Source organism: Physella acuta, unplaced genomic scaffold, assembly GCF_028476545.2.
Source record: "Physella acuta isolate Inbredline_101_S28 unplaced genomic scaffold, ASM2847654v3 ptg000769l, whole genome shotgun sequence".
NCBI lineage: Eukaryota > Metazoa > Mollusca > Gastropoda > Physidae > Physella > Physella acuta.
In genome coordinates this window covers 503,844-519,862 of record NW_026732287.1, presented here as the reverse complement: position 1 = coordinate 519,862, position 16,019 = coordinate 503,844, and the positions used below count along the sequence as shown (strand labels likewise).

Sequence of the window (16,019 nt, the reverse complement as noted above, 5' to 3'; positions counted from 1 at the left end):
TGAAAATTAGAAACAACTAAATAGCGGCGTATGTTATGCCGCGGGCCGGCTCGTGTATCATAACACACATGTTAAATCATATTTGTTACTTGCATTCAATCCCACCCCCTGAAATTATTATTTCTGTATTGTTGAAAAGGAAGATTCGGTAAGGGAAGAAAAAAATAGAAAGAATGGCTAAACAAACCGACAGACAAAAAATCAAACAGTTCTTATATTTTAATCTATTTTCTCGCTGCACTTATTAAAAGTGCCGGCACTTTTGATTGCTCTAGCACTATAGACGATTTCTGATCGTAAAGTAAATAATCTTCAGACCTAGTGATCCATTGGGCAGATGAAGAGTTCACATCTTCTCTGGTTGATAGTAGCCAGGTTAAACGGTTTTTATCAATGGCCATCTATTTATAATCATTGACATCAGTATCAAAAGGAAACTTGATCTGTTCGCGCATGCGCCTGAACTGACTCTGAATGTTCTCACTGTTCTAGAGATGTCTGTTGTCAAATCACTCCCCCGCCTCCGGCAGTATTGAACCGCTGGGATTGTGGGAAGGGAAGAATATCAATCGATGGGCCATGCCCCCCCACCCCCGCCCCACCCCGCCTTGCTGTGGCAGACACTGCCGCCTGTTGTGTTGGCTCACGACTCGACAGACTGGCGACTCACAAACTCCTACACCAACTACTACATCAACTCGCTACACCAACCTCCAACAAAAACGCAATTTTTACCCAAATACTTTTACTCTTTCAAAACTGTTCTTGTTTTGTTTTATAAATCTAAGATGAATATTTCAATGACGGCGTCTTTCTACTTTGGCATCCATCTTTTCCTTGTTGATCATGGGGAATGTAAAAAATCAATACACCCCCCCCCCCTCGCCACCAGACCGTTGTACGCCCGCCCGTGCTGTCTGGTGGAACATTCTAACAGAGCCCGTGTTTAGTTCATCAAGTGTGCTCGCTCACAGTTTCTCATGGTTCATTGTGTTTAGCAGTGTTCAACTCGGGTTGGCAGTGTTTAACTGTGTTTAGTTGTGGTGCTGACGTCGTGTCTGGCATCTGGCGACTGTCGGTGCTAGACGTGTTTACCTGTGCTGCCGTCTACTTGTCCCCAGTCCTGCCTGGTATTCTGGTACCATGCGTGCTGTTGTTGGCCGTACAAGCAAGCAGTTGATGTAGACGCTAGCATGTTGATTGTGATAGTGCTGGGGACAGACTCGCTATGATGGTGCCGATCTTTTTCTCTAGTGGAGTCTTAGAGTGAGCAGGTCACTTGATCGTGTCGGCTAAATATACCCGGTGTGTGCAGGTCGTGTCGGCTAAATATACCCGGTGTGAGCAGGTCGTGTCGGCTAAATATACCCGGTGTGAGCAGGTCGTGTCGGCTAAATATACCCGGTGTGAGCAGGTCGTGTCGGCTAAATATACCCGGTGTGAGCAGGTCGTGTCGGCTAAATATACCCGGTGTGAGCAGGTCGTGTCGGCTAAATATACCCGGTGTGAGCAGGTCGTGTCGGCTAAATATACCCGGTGTGAGCAGGTCGTGTCGGCTAAATATACCCGGTGTGTGCAGGTCGTGTCGGCTAAATATACCCGGTGTGAGCAGGTCGTGTCGGCTAAATATACCCGGTGTGAGCAGGTCGTGTCGGCTAAATATACCCGGTGTGAGCAGGTCGTGTCGGCTAAATATACCCGGTGTGACCAGGTCGTGTCGGCTAAATATACCCGGTGTGACCAGGTCGTGTCGGTTAAATATACCCGGTGTGAGCTGAATGCTGTTGTGTTGTAGAGTCTAAGGCTTGTCGGTGTTTACTTCATTTCGACTTCACACAAGATCTCTGGTGCTGTTGTTGTATTGGTATACTTTGATGGTACCACTGATGTTTTGGTATACTTTGTTGGTACCACTGATGTTTTGGTATACTTTGATGGTACCACTGATGTTTTGGTATACTTTGTTGGTACCACTGATGTTTTGGTATACTTTGTTGGTACCACTGATGTTTTGGTATATTTTGTTGGTACCACTGATGTTTTGGTATACTGTGATGGTACCTCTCATACTTTGGTAGACGTTGATGGTACCTACAATGTTAGGTTGTATTGAGCCATCCAAAGAAAGTACCGCAAGCCTTCCATTCCCAGCGTGTAAACGAATCAGTTATGTGTAGTATCACCGCTACATGCAGGTGTATCAATGACATGCCTCACACAGGTACACAACACATTCCTCGGGATATCCCTGTGTCTGCCTCATTCCGTGAGCACCGCTAAAAATACCCGTGTTTTGAAACACATCCAACCTGAGTACATCAGTGCACCTCCATTGAGCGGTCAGGTGGGACGGGCCTGCATCTATTGTACACCTCAATTGTGGGGGGGGGGGGGGGGGGGGGGGAGGGGGGGGGTCAGGTATGACAGACCTGCATCTATCAGTGACACCGTCACTCCGGCTAACCTTCTTTCTGTCCCCTGGATGAGACCAGCCACTACAGAGTTCTTGAATTTTTCATTTTGAGTTTCCCTTCAATAATTCGATCCTTTGGGCAGTAGAGGACTTTTTTCAGTGATGGGTTACAGGACTGAAGTTTAGGAGCCGTGTTAGAGTTTAGGAGCTGTGTTAGAGTTTAGGAGCCGTGTTAGAGTTTAGGAGTCGTCTTAGAGTTTTAGTTTAGGAGCCGTGGTCCTGTGCAAAGCCTCTAGAGATGGCTAGACACCCCACACACTGGCCATTAGATTTGCCTGAGTGACGTCACAAGCGAACTACAACACACATTCTCTTTACTGCTGGACATTATGCTGTTACCCCCCCCCCCCCTCCACCCTTTTATTATAGCATTTTAATGTCCGCCGGCCTGTGGCTATCTGTCGATCACGTGACTGTATGCCGGACATTGTATGCCGGACATTGTATGCCGGACATTGTGTGCCGGACATTGTGTGCCGGACATTGTGTGCCGGACATTGTGTGCCGGACATTGTGTGCCGGACATTGTGTGCCGGACATTGTGTGCCGGACATCGTAGGCGGGACATCGTATGCCGGACATTGTGTGCCGGACATTGTGTGCCGGACATTGTGTGCCGGACATTGTGTGCCGGACATTGTGTGCCGAACATTGTGTGCCGGACATTGTGTGCCGGACATTGTGTGCCGGACATCGTAGGCCGGACATCGTAGGCGGGACATCGTATGCCGGACATTGTGTGCCGGACATTGTAGGCCGGACATTGTATGCCGGACATTGTGTGCCGGACATCGTAGGCGGGACATCGTAGACCGGACATCGTGTGCCGGACATTGTATGCCGGACATCGTGTGCCGGACATTGTATGCCGGACATTGTATGCCGGACATCGTATGCCGGGCATTGTATGCCGGACATTGTGTGCCGGACATCGTGTGCCGGACATTGTATGCCGGACATCGTAGACCGGACATCGTAGACCGGACATCGTATGCTGGCCGTTGCTGCAGATATTGGCCAGATGAGCAGGGGTCAAGATGAGCAGGGGGAGGGGGGGGGTGTCGCACGTCCCTGTCCCGGGCTTCAGTAATGTTGCCAGGAAAATGCTAATGTTGGTTTGGGATTTTCCAGACGGCCGTTAATGTAATGTTTGGGGGCGTGTTGTGTGGGAGTAGGGGGGAGGAATGGTGGATGTTTTGATGGTCGCTAAGTTGTTGTCTGGTAATATTTAGTTGGTATAAAGTTGGTTGACGTTTGATGGTGTTTTTATGGCTTTACGAGGTGTGTTTACTGTTTGAGTTGATGAGGCTGGGCTAAAAATTGTCTGTATACATCTGCTAGATTTCAGTTGTAGTAAAACAACAACACTGCCGTCTGCTGGCTGAAGTTTAACTTTTCTGTTGGGCAGACTGAAACTCAGGCAAATAATCTAGTCTGTTAAAGACAATAATAGAACTTTTGGAGTTAACCAATAACTGTTGATAAACTGACGCTTGGAGTCACCGACTGACCCTTGGAGTCAACAACTGACCCTTGGAGTCACCAACTGACCCCTGAAGTCACCAACTGACCCTTGGAGTCACCAACTGACCCTTGGAGTCACCAACTGACCCCTGAAGTCACCAACTGACCCTTGGAGTCACCAACTGACCCTTGGAGTCACCAACTGACATTGGAGTCACCAACTGACCCTTGAGTCACCAACTGACCCCTTGAGTCACCAACTGACACTTAGAGTCACCAACTGACCCTTGGAGTCACCAACTGACCCTTGGAGTCACCAACTGACATTGGAGTCACCAACTGACATTGGAGTCACCAACTGACCCTTGAGTCACCAACTGACACTTAGAGTCACCAACTGACACTTAGAGTCACCAACTGACACTTAGAGTCACCAACTGACCCTTGGAGTCACCAACTGACCCTTATAGTGCCGGCACTATGGCCGAGGAAACCATTTACCTGTGCAACTTCCGTGTGTCTGTGGACGGGGACTGGCTGTGTCTGAAGGAGCTGGCCGATGTCCACCTGGAGATGGAGGAGGTCCAGATGATGGAGCAGGAGGAGGAGCCTGATGGTACCACAAGACATGCCTGAGACGCTTCATCACAAGACATGCTTGAGACACTGTACCACAAGACATGCTTGAGACACTGTACCACAAGACATGCTTGAGACACTGTACCACAAGACATGCTTGAGACACTGTACCACAAGACACTGTACCACAAGACATGCTTGGGACACTGTACCACAAGACATGCTTGAGACACTATACCACAAGACATGAGACACTGTACCACAAGACATGAGACACTGTACCACAAGACATGCTTGAGACACTGTACCACAAGACATGCTTGAGACACTGTACCACAAGACATGCTTGAGACACTGTACCACAAGACATGCTTGAGACACTGTACCACAAGACATGCTTGAGACACTGTACCACAAGACATGCTTGAGACACTGTACCACAAGACATGCTTGAGACACTGTACCACAAGACATGCTTGAGACACTGTACCACAAGACACTGTACCACAAGACATGCTTGAGACACTGTACCACAAGACATGAGACACTGTACCACAAGACATGAGACACTGTACCACAAGACATGCTTGAGACACTGTACCACAAGACATGCTTGAGACACTGTACCACAAGACATGCTTGAGACACTGTACCACAAGACATGCTTGAGACACTGTACCACAAGACATGCTTGAGACACTGTACCACAAGACATACTTGAGACACTGTACCACAACACATGAGACACTGTACCACAAGACATGCTTGAGACACTGTACCACAAGACATGCTTGAGACACTGTACCACAAGACACTGTACCACAAGACATGCTTGAGACACTGTACCACAAGACATGAGACACTGTACCACAAGACATGAGACACTGTACCACAAGACATGCTTGAGACACTGTACCACAAGACATGCTTGAGACACTGTACCACAAGACATGCTTGAGACACTGTACCACAAGACACTGTACCACAAGACATGCTTGAGACACTGTACAACAAGACATGCTTGAGACACTGTACCCCAAGATATGCTTGAGACACTGTACCCCAAGACATGCTTGAGACACTGTACCACAAGACATGCTTGAGACACTGTACCACAAGACACTGTACCCCAAGACATGCTTGAGGCACTGTACCACAAGACACTGTACCCCAAGACATGCTTGAGACACTGTACCACAAGACACTGTACCACAAGACACTGTACCACAAGACATGCTTGAGACACTGTACCACAAGACATGCTTGAGACACTGTACCACAAGACATGCTTGAGACACTGTACCCCAAGACATGCTTGAGACACTGTACCACAAGACATGCTTGAGACACTGTACCCCAAGACATGCTTGAGACACTGTACCCCAAGACATGCTTGAGACACTGTACCACAAGACACTGTACCCCAAGACATGCTTGAGACACTGTACCACAAGACACTGTACCACAAGACATGCTTGAGACACTGTACCACAAGACATGCTTGAGACACTGTACCACAAGACATGCTTGAGACACTGTACCACAAGACATGCTTGAGACACTGTACCACAAGACACTGTACCACAAGACATGCTTGAGACACTGTACCACAAGACACTGTACCACAAGACATGCTTGAGACACTGTACCACAAGACATGCTTGAGACACTGTACCACAAGACATGCTTGAGACACTGTACCACAAGACATGCTTGAGACACTGTACCACAAGACATGCTTGAGACACTGTACCACAAGACATGCTTGAGACACTGTACAACAAGACATGCTTGAGACACTGTACCACAAGACATGCTTGAGACACTGTACAACAAGACATGCTTGAGACACTGTACCCCAAGACATGCTTGAGACACTGTACCACAAGACATGCTTGAGACACTGTACCACAAGACATGCTTGAGACACTGTACCCCAAGACATGCTTGAGACACTGTACCACAAGACACTGTACCCCAAGACATGCTTGAGACACTGTACCACAAGACACTGTACCCCAAGACATGCTTGAGACACTGTACCACAAGACACTGTACCACAAGACACTGTACCACAAGACATGCTTGAGACACTGTACCACAAGACACTGTACCACAAGACATGCTTGAGACACTGTACCCCAAGACATGCTTGAGACACTGTACCCCAAGACATGCTTGAGACACTGTACCACAAGACACTGTACCCCAAGACATGCTTGAGACACTGTACCACAAGACACTGTACCACAAGACATGCTTGAGACACTGTACCACAAGACATGCTTGAGACACTGTACCACAAGACACTGTACCACAAGACATGCTTGAGACACTGTACCACAAGACATGCTTGAGACACTGTACCACAAGACATGCTTGAGACACTGTACCACAAGACATGCTTGAGACACTGTACCACAAGACATGCTTGAGACACTGTACCACAAGACACTGTACCCCAAGACATGCTTGAGACACTGTACCACAAGACATGCTTGAGACACTGTACCACAAGACACTGTACCACAAGACATGCTTGAGACACTGTACCACAAGACATGCTTGAGACACTGTACCACAAGACATGCTTGAGACACTGTACCACAAGACATGCTTGAGACACTGTACCACAAGACATGCTTGAGACACTGTACCACAAGACACTGTACCCCAAGACATGCTTGAGACACTGTACCACAAGACACTGTACCACAAGACACTGTACCACAAGACATGCTTGAGACACTGTACCACAAGACACTGTACCACAAGACATGCTTGAGACACTGTACCACAAGACATGCTTGAGACACTGTACCACAAGACATGCTTGAGACACTGTACCCCAAGACATGCTTGAGACACTGTACCACAAGACATGCTTGAGACACTGTACCCCAAGACATGCTTGAGACACTGTACCACAAGACACTGTACCACAAGACATGCTTGAGACACTGTACCACAAGACATGCTTGAGACACTTCATCACAAGACATGCTTGAGACACTTCATCACAAGACATGCTTGAGACACTGTACCCCAAGACATGCTTGAGACACTGTACCACAAGACATGCTTGAGACACTGTACCCCAAGACATGCTTGAGACACTGTACCCCAAGACATGCTTGAGACACTGTACCACAAGACATGCTTGAGACATTCTGTACCACAAGACATACTTTCATATATGTTTTTTATAAACCAACACATTGAAGGTGCTGTAATACTGGCATGTATGCACCAACATATTGAATTTGCTGCTATACTGTCATGTATAAACCAACATGTCTGGCATATTTCTTGTGTTTCAGGAAGGGACCCAAAGACAATAGAACGAGCAAATTTGTTGAACGTGTCCAAGCTGCTGATTAAAGAATTGATTGACTCCTCCCTGGCCCACGGTCGCATGTTGGATGACGACTACATTCCCCTCCAGCAGTTCTTTATTGTCCTGGAACATGTCCTTAGGCATGGGCTCAGGCGTGAGTTGTCTATTTTATCTTACCTGTCTGTATAGTTGTGACATGTTGTTTTACCTGTCTATTTTATCTTACCTGTCTGTAGAGTTGTGACATGTTGTTTTACCTGTCTATTTTATCTTACCTGTCTGTATAGTTGTGACATGTTTTACCTGTCTATTTTATCTTACCTGTCTGTATAGTTGTGACATGTTTTACCTGTCTATTTTATCTTACCTGTCTGTATAGTTGTGACATGTTTTACCTGTCTATTTTATCTTACCTGTCTGTATAGTTGTGACATGTTTTACCTGTCTATTTTATCTTACCTGTCTGTATAGTTGTGACATGTTTTACCTGTCTATTTTATCTTACCTGTCTGTATTATTGTGACATGTTTTACCTGTCTATTTTATCTTACCTGTCTGTATAGTTGTGACATGTTTTACCTGTCTATTTTATCTTACCTGTCTGTATAGTTGTGACATGTTTTACCTGTCTATTTTATCTTACCTGTCTTTATAGTTGTGACATGTTTTACCTGTCTATTTTATCTTACCTGCCTGTATAGTTGTGACATGTTTTACCTGTCTATTTTATCTTACCTGTCTGTATAGTTGTGACATGTTTTACCTGTCTATTTTATCTTACCTGTCTGTAGAGTTGTGACATGTTTTACCTGTCTATTTTATCTTACCTGCCTGTATAGTTGTGGCATGTTTTACCTGTCTATTTTATCTTACCTGCCTGTATAGTTGTGACATGTTTTACCTGTCTATTTTATCTTACCTGTCTGTATAGTTGTGACATGTTTCACCTGTCTATTTTATCTTACCTGTCTGTATAGTTGTGACATGTTTCACCTGTCTATTTTATCTTACCTGTCTGTATAGTTGTGACATGTTTTACCTGTCTATTTTATCTTACCTGTCTGTATAGTTGTGACATGTTTCACCTGTCTATTTTATCTTACCTGTCTGTAGAGTTGTGACATGTTGTTTTACCTGTCTATTTTATCTTACCTGTCTGTATAGTTGTGACATGTTTTACCTGTCTATTTTATCTTACCTGTCTGTATAGTTGTGACATGTTTTACCTGTCTATTTTATCTTACCTGTCTGTATAGTTGTGACATGTTTTACCTGTCTATTTTATCTTACCTGCCTGTATAGTTGTGACATGTTTTACCTGTCTATTTTATCTTACCTGTCTGTAGAGTTGTGACATGTTGTTTTACCTGTCTATTTTATCTTACCTGTCTGTAGAGTTGTGACATGTTTTACCTGTCTATTTTAAATTACCTGTGTGTATAGTTGTGACATGTTTTACCTGTCTATTTTATCTTACCTGTCTGTAGAGTTGTGACATGTTTTACCTGTCTATTTTATCTTACCTGTCTGTATAGTTGTGTCATGTTTTACCTGTCTATTTTATCTTACCTGTCTGTATAGTTGTGACATGTTTTACCTGTCTATTTTATCTTACCTGTCTGTAGAGTTGTGACATGTTTTACCTGTCTATTTTATCTTACCTGTCTGTATAGTTGTGACATGTTTTACCTGTCTATTTTATCTTACCTGTCTGTATAGTTGTGACATGTTGTTTTACCTGTCTATTTTATCTTACCTGTCTGTATAGTTGTGACATGTTGTTTTACCTGTTTTATCTTACCTGTCTGTATAGTTGTGACATGTTTTACCTGTCTATTTTATCTTACCTGTCTGTATAGTTGTGACATGTTTTACCTGTCTATTTTATCTTACCTGTCTGTATAGTTGTGACATGTTTTACCTGTCTATTTTATCTTACCTGTCTGTATAGTTGTGACATGTTTTACCTGTCTATTTTATCTTACCTGTCTGTATAGTTGTGACATGTTTTACCTGTCTATTTTATCTTACCTGTCTGTATAGTTGTGACATGTTTTACCTGTCTATTTTATCTTACCTGTCTGTATAGTTGTGACATGGAGTTTTACCTGTCTATTTTATCTTACCTGTCTGTATAGTTGTGACATGTTTTACCTGTCTATTTTATCTTACCTGTCTGTATAGTTGTGACATGTTTTACCTGTCTATTTTATCTTACCTGTCTGTATAGTTGTGACATGTTTTACCTGTCTATTTTATCTTACCTGTCTGTATAGTTGTGACATGTTTTACCTGTCTATTTTATCTTACCTGCCTGTATAGTTGTGACATGTTTTACCTGTCTATTTTATCTTACCTGTCTGTATAGTTGTGACATGTTTTACCTGTCTATTTTATCTTACCTGTCTGTATAGTTGTGACATGTTTTACCTGTCTATTTTATCTTACCTGCCTGTATAGTTGTGGCATGTTTTACCTGTCTATTTTATCTTACCTGCCTGTATAGTTGTGACATGTTTTACCTGTCTATTTCATCTTACCTGTCTGTATAGTTGTGACATGTTTCACCTGTCTATTTTATCTTACCTGTCTGTATAGTTGTGACATGTTTCACCTGTCTATTTTATCTTACCTGTCTGTATAGTTGTGACATGTTTTACCTGTCTATTTTATCTTACCTGTCTGTATAGTTGTGACATGTTTCACCTGTCTATTTTATCTTACCTGTCTGTAGAGTTGTGACATGTTGTTTTACCTGTCTATTTTATCTTACCTGTCTGTATAGTTGTGACATGTTTTACCTGTCTATTTTATCTTACCTGTCTGTATAGTTGTGACATGTTTTACCTGTCTATTTTATCTTACCTGTCTGTATAGTTGTGACATGTTTTACCTGTCTATTTTATCTTACCTGTCTGTATAGTTGTGACATGTTTTACCTGTCTATTTTATCTTACCTGTCTGTAGAGTTGTGACATGTTGTTTTACCTGTCTATTTTATCTTACCTGTCTGTAGAGTTGTGACATGTTTTACCTGTCTATTTTAAATTACCTGTGTGTATAGTTGTGACATGTTTTACCTGTCTATTTTATCTTACCTGTCTGTAGAGTTGTGACATGTTTTACCTGTCTATTTTATCTTACCTGTCTGTATAGTTGTGACATGTTTTACCTGTCTATTTTATCTTACCTGTCTGTATAGTTGTGACATGTTTTACCTGTCTATTTTATCTTACCTGTCTGTAGAGTTGTGACATGGAGTTGTTTTACCTGTCTATTTTATCTTACCTGTCTGTATAGTTGTGACATGTTTTACCGGTCTATTTTATCTTACCTGTCTGTAGAGTTGTGACATGTTATTTTACCTGTCTATTTTATCTTACCTGTCTGTAGAGTTGTGACATGTTTTACCTGTCTATTTTAAATTACCTGTGTGTATAGTTGTGACATGTTTTACCTGTCTATTTTATCTTACCTGTCTGTAGAGTTGTGACATGTTTTACCTGTCTATTTTATCTTACCTGTCTGTATAGTTGTGACATGTTTTACCTGTCTATTTTATCTTACCTGTCTGTATAGTTGTGACATGTTTTACCTGTCTATTTTATCTTACCTGTCTGTAGAGTTGTGACATGTTTTACCTGTCTATTTTATCTTACCTGTCTGTATAGTTGTGACATGTTTTACCTGTCTATTTTATCTTACCTGTCTGTATAGTTGTGACATGTTGTTTTACCTGTTTTATCTTACCTGTCTATATAGTTGTGACATGTTTTACCTGTCTATTTTATCTTACCTGTCTGTATAGTTGTGACATGTTTTACCTGTCTATTTTAAATTACCTGTGTGTATAGTTGTGACATGTTTTACCTGTCTATTTTATCTTACCTGTCTGTATAGTTGTGACATGTTTTACCTGTCTATTTTATCTTACCTGTCTGTAGAGTTGTGACATGTTTTACCTGTCTATTTTATCTTACCTGTCTGTATAGTTGTGACATGTTGTTTTACCTGTCTATTTTATCTTACCTGTCTGTAGAGTTGTGACATGTTTTACCTGTCTATTTTATCTTACCTGTCTGTATAGTTGTGACATGTTTTACCTGTCTATTTTATCTTACCTGTCTGTAGAGTTGTGACATGTTTTACCTGTCTATTTTATCTTACCTGTCTGTATAGTTGTGACATGTTTTACCTGTCTATTTTATCTTACCTGTCTGTATAGTTGTGACATGTTGTTTTACCTGTCTATTTTATCTTACCTGTCTGTATAGTTGTGACATGTTGTTTTACCTGTTTTATCTTACATGTCTGTATATTTGTGACATGTTTTACCTGTCTATTTTATCTTACCTGTCTGTATAGTTGTGACATGTTTTACCTGTCTATTTTAAATTACCTGTGTGTATAGTTGTGACATGTTTTACCTGTCTATTTTATCTTACCTGTCTGTAGAGTTGTGACATGTTTTACCTGTCTATTTTATCTTACCTGTCTGTATAGTTGTGACATGTTTTACCTGTCTATTTTATCTTACCTGTCTGTATAGTTGTGACATGTTGTTTTACCTGTCTATTTTATCTTACCTGTCTGTAGAGTTGTGACATGTTTTACCTGTCTATTTTATCTTACCTGTCTGTATAGTTGTGACATGTTTTACCTGTCTATTTTAAATTACCTGTGTGTATAGTTGTGACATGTTTTACCTGTCTATTTTATCTTACCTGTCTGTAGAGTTGTGACATGTTTTACCTGTCTATTTTATCTTACCTGTCTGTATAGTTGTGACATGTTTTACCTGTCTATTTTATCTTACCTGTCTGTATAGTTGTGACATGTTGTTTTACCTGTCTATTTTATCTTACCTGTCTGTAGAGTTGTGACATGTTTTACCTGTCTATTTTATCTTACCTGTCTGTATAGTTGTGACATGTTTTACCTGTCTATTTTATCTTACCTGTCTGTATAGTTGTGACATGTTTTACCTGTCTATTTTATCTTACCTGTCTGTATAGTTGTGACATGTTTTACCTGTCTATTTTATCTTACCTGTCTGTATAGTTGTGACATGTTTTACCTGTCTATTTTATCTTACCTGTCTGTATAGTTGTGACATGTTTTACCTGTCTATTTTATCTTACCTGTCTGTATAGTTGTAACATGTATGTGAGTTGTCTGGCTAACACATCTTGTAATTTTTTAAAATTCCTGAAATAGGACACATGTATATCTATATGATTTTACTTATAATGAATGTATGTCTGTAAATTCTGGCAGCAAAGAAAGGAATCCTGAGTTCCAAGAAAGAGTTCTGGTGGGTTCTAGAGAGTATAGAGAAATTAGCACCAGAGGCTGCGGAGATAACAACAAGTGTTAGGGAGATGCCAAATATCAGGTGGGTCTTTTGGTGACCCATAGGTGGGTCTTTTGGTGACCCCTAGGTGGGTCTTTTGGTGACCCCTAATTGGGTCTTGTTGTTCTCTAGGTGGGTCTTTTTGGTCAACTCTAGATAATTTTTTTTGTGTGACCGCTAGGTGGGTCTTTTGGTGACCCGTAGGTGGCTTTTTGTTGTTCTCTAAGTGGGTCTTTTGGTAACCTTTAAATAGTCCTCACTTGTCTAACTCCTCTGACAGCTTTGGTGAGAAATAATTGAAAAAAAAAAAAACAATTTGTTTTATCAAATGGCTGTCTAAAATGAAAGACTTTTAAGATTTGTATCAATGTTGTTCTAGTTGACTGTACTAGCCTATTGATCCAAATGACTAACAGCTATCTTATTTTTCAGGACTCCCCTGGGCAGGGCGAGGGCGTGGCTGAGACTGGCCATGATGCAGAAGTCCCTTGCAGATTACTTCAAGCTCATGATAGAAAAGAGGGACAATTTTCTCACGTATGTTTCTAGAGACAATTTTCTCACGTATGTTACTAGACAATTTTCTCACGTATGTTTCTAGAGACAATTTTCTCACGTATGTTTGTAGAGACAATTTTCTCACGTATGTTTCTAGAGACAATTTTCTCACGTATGTTTCTAGAGACAATTTTCTCACGTATGTTTCTAGAGACAATTTTCTCACGTATGTTTGTAGAGACAATTTTCTCACGTATGTTACTAGACAATTTTCTCACGTATGTTTCTAGAGACAATTTTCTCACGTATGTTTGTAGAGACAATTTTCTCACGTATGTTTGTAGAGACAATTTTCTCACGTATGTTACTAGACAATTTTCTCACGTATGTTTCTAGAGACAATTTTCTCACGTATGTTTGTAGAGACGTTTGTACGTTTGTGGGGTCTATTTTCTCATGTATGTTTCTAGAGAGTTTTCTCATTTATGTTTGTAGGGATAATTTTTTCTCACTCATGTTTGTGGGGGACAATTAATTATTTTTGTTATTAGTTCATCATAAAAGGACAATGTTCTGACAGAGAAAGTTTTCTTTCAAATGTTTCTTATTGATTGATGACAGAGGGACAATTTTATTACATATATTTGTTGGGATAAATTTCTTACATATTGTTTTGTAGTTACTTTTTAACATTAAATAACTCAGTTTTTTAAGTCTGATTGTTGAATGTCTTGGGGACGTCTACTGGTTGTTGAATGTTCTGTTTGTATGTTTCTCCAGAGATTACTATGAGCCAGGTGTAGGTCTACTGATTGAATGTTTCTGTCTCCAGAGATTACTATGAGCCTGGTGCCTTCATGCTGGAGGAGGAGGGTGTGGTGATAGCAGGACTTCTGGTGGGGCTCAATGTCCTCGACTGTAACATGTGTATCAAGGGGGAGGACCTGGACCAACCCGTAAGTCCTGGGGGTCTCAGGACATAAGGTCTCAGGACATAAGGTCTCAGGACATAAGGTCTCAGGACATAAGGTCTCAGGACATAAGGTCTCAGGACATTAGGTCTCAGGACATAAGGTCTCAGGACATAAGGTCTCAGGACAAAATGTCTCAGGACATAAGGTCTCAGGACATAGGTCTCAGGACAAAATGTCTCAGGACAAAATGTCTCAGGACATAAGGTCTCATGACAAAATGTTTCAAGACAAAATGTCTTAGGACAAAAGGTCTCAGGTCATAGATTTTAGCCTGTATGTTTCAGATGGGGGTCATAGATTTTAGCCTGTACATATGTTTCAGATGGGGGTCATAGATTTTAGCCTGTATGTTTCAGATGGGGGTCATAGATTTTAGCCTGTACATGAAGGATGGAAAATACAGCGACAGTGGAGACGATGAAAGGTGAGTGACCTCGTTATTTTTGTAATTAGCTTTGGATAACTTGACCCGATGATTACAACAGAAAAAACAACTTTTGAGTTTCCTTGTTTTACAGGGCGGAGGGAGACTCTAAAATGGCCACCATACTCGACCAGAAAAACTATCTAGAAGAACTGAACAGGCACTTAAAGTAAGTAGCTGACAGACAGAGTCAGGAAAATAGTGTTAGCTTTCTTCTGGTGAAAGGTGGGTGCATATCCACAAGTCAACATAGGGCTCATTCTGTTAATGTAGTCAGGGCTCATTCTGTTAATGTAGTCATTCTGTGATCATCTTAGATACCTATTTTGATTGGAACCATTTAGGGGAGATAATCAATTTTAATAAATAATACATTTTATCAACATAAGTCAATAGTTACAAGTTTGTTTTTAGATTTTGAAAATAAAATGCCAGAAATGATAACTCCTGAGATGTTGTAATTAAATGTGTGTAGAAAAGTTTGTATGTGATGTTAGGCTGAACAAGTTTGTATGTGATGTTATGATGTGTGTGTATGAACAAGTTTGTATGTGATGTTATGATGACGTGTGTATGAACACGTTTCTATGTGATGTTATGATGTGTATGTATGAACAAGTTTGTATGTGATGTTAGGCTGACGTGTGTGTATGAACAAGCTAATATTTGTGTGTAACTTGGTCTACCCCCAGCGCTACAGTGGCCAACCTACAGCAGAAGTTGGAGCAGGTCCAAGCTGACAACTGTCTGATGAAGGAGGACCTGGCCATCGCCAAAAACACCATCATCACCCTACAGGCCGAGGTGGAGGGGCTCAGGAGTGAGAGGGACAACGTCACCACAGGCTACCAAAAACAGATTGAGGTACGCCACACGTCTGGTACATGGACACAGTCAGGGTGTAGACGTGCACACCT

General features: G+C 41.6%; 1 protein-coding gene across 1 annotated transcript in view; it reads left to right on the top strand.

The window, feature by feature from the left end:
- Positions 1-4,392: 4,392 nt before the first annotated feature.
- The window catches only part of LOC131950525 (RUN and FYVE domain-containing protein 2), a 77,085-nt gene continuing 65,458 nt past the window's right edge, over positions 4,393-16,019 (top strand). Inside the window, exons 1-8 of the mRNA XM_059312720.1 lie at positions 4,393-4,553; positions 7,837-8,007; positions 13,131-13,248; positions 13,639-13,743; positions 14,537-14,660; positions 15,035-15,102; positions 15,197-15,271; positions 15,795-15,966. Of these exons, the coding sequence (XP_059168703.1) occupies positions 4,418-4,553; positions 7,837-8,007; positions 13,131-13,248; positions 13,639-13,743; positions 14,537-14,660; positions 15,035-15,102; positions 15,197-15,271; positions 15,795-15,966 (969 nt within the window). The 5' untranslated portion in view covers positions 4,393-4,417. The remainder of the gene's footprint in view (positions 4,554-7,836; positions 8,008-13,130; positions 13,249-13,638; positions 13,744-14,536; positions 14,661-15,034; positions 15,103-15,196; positions 15,272-15,794; positions 15,967-16,019) is intronic.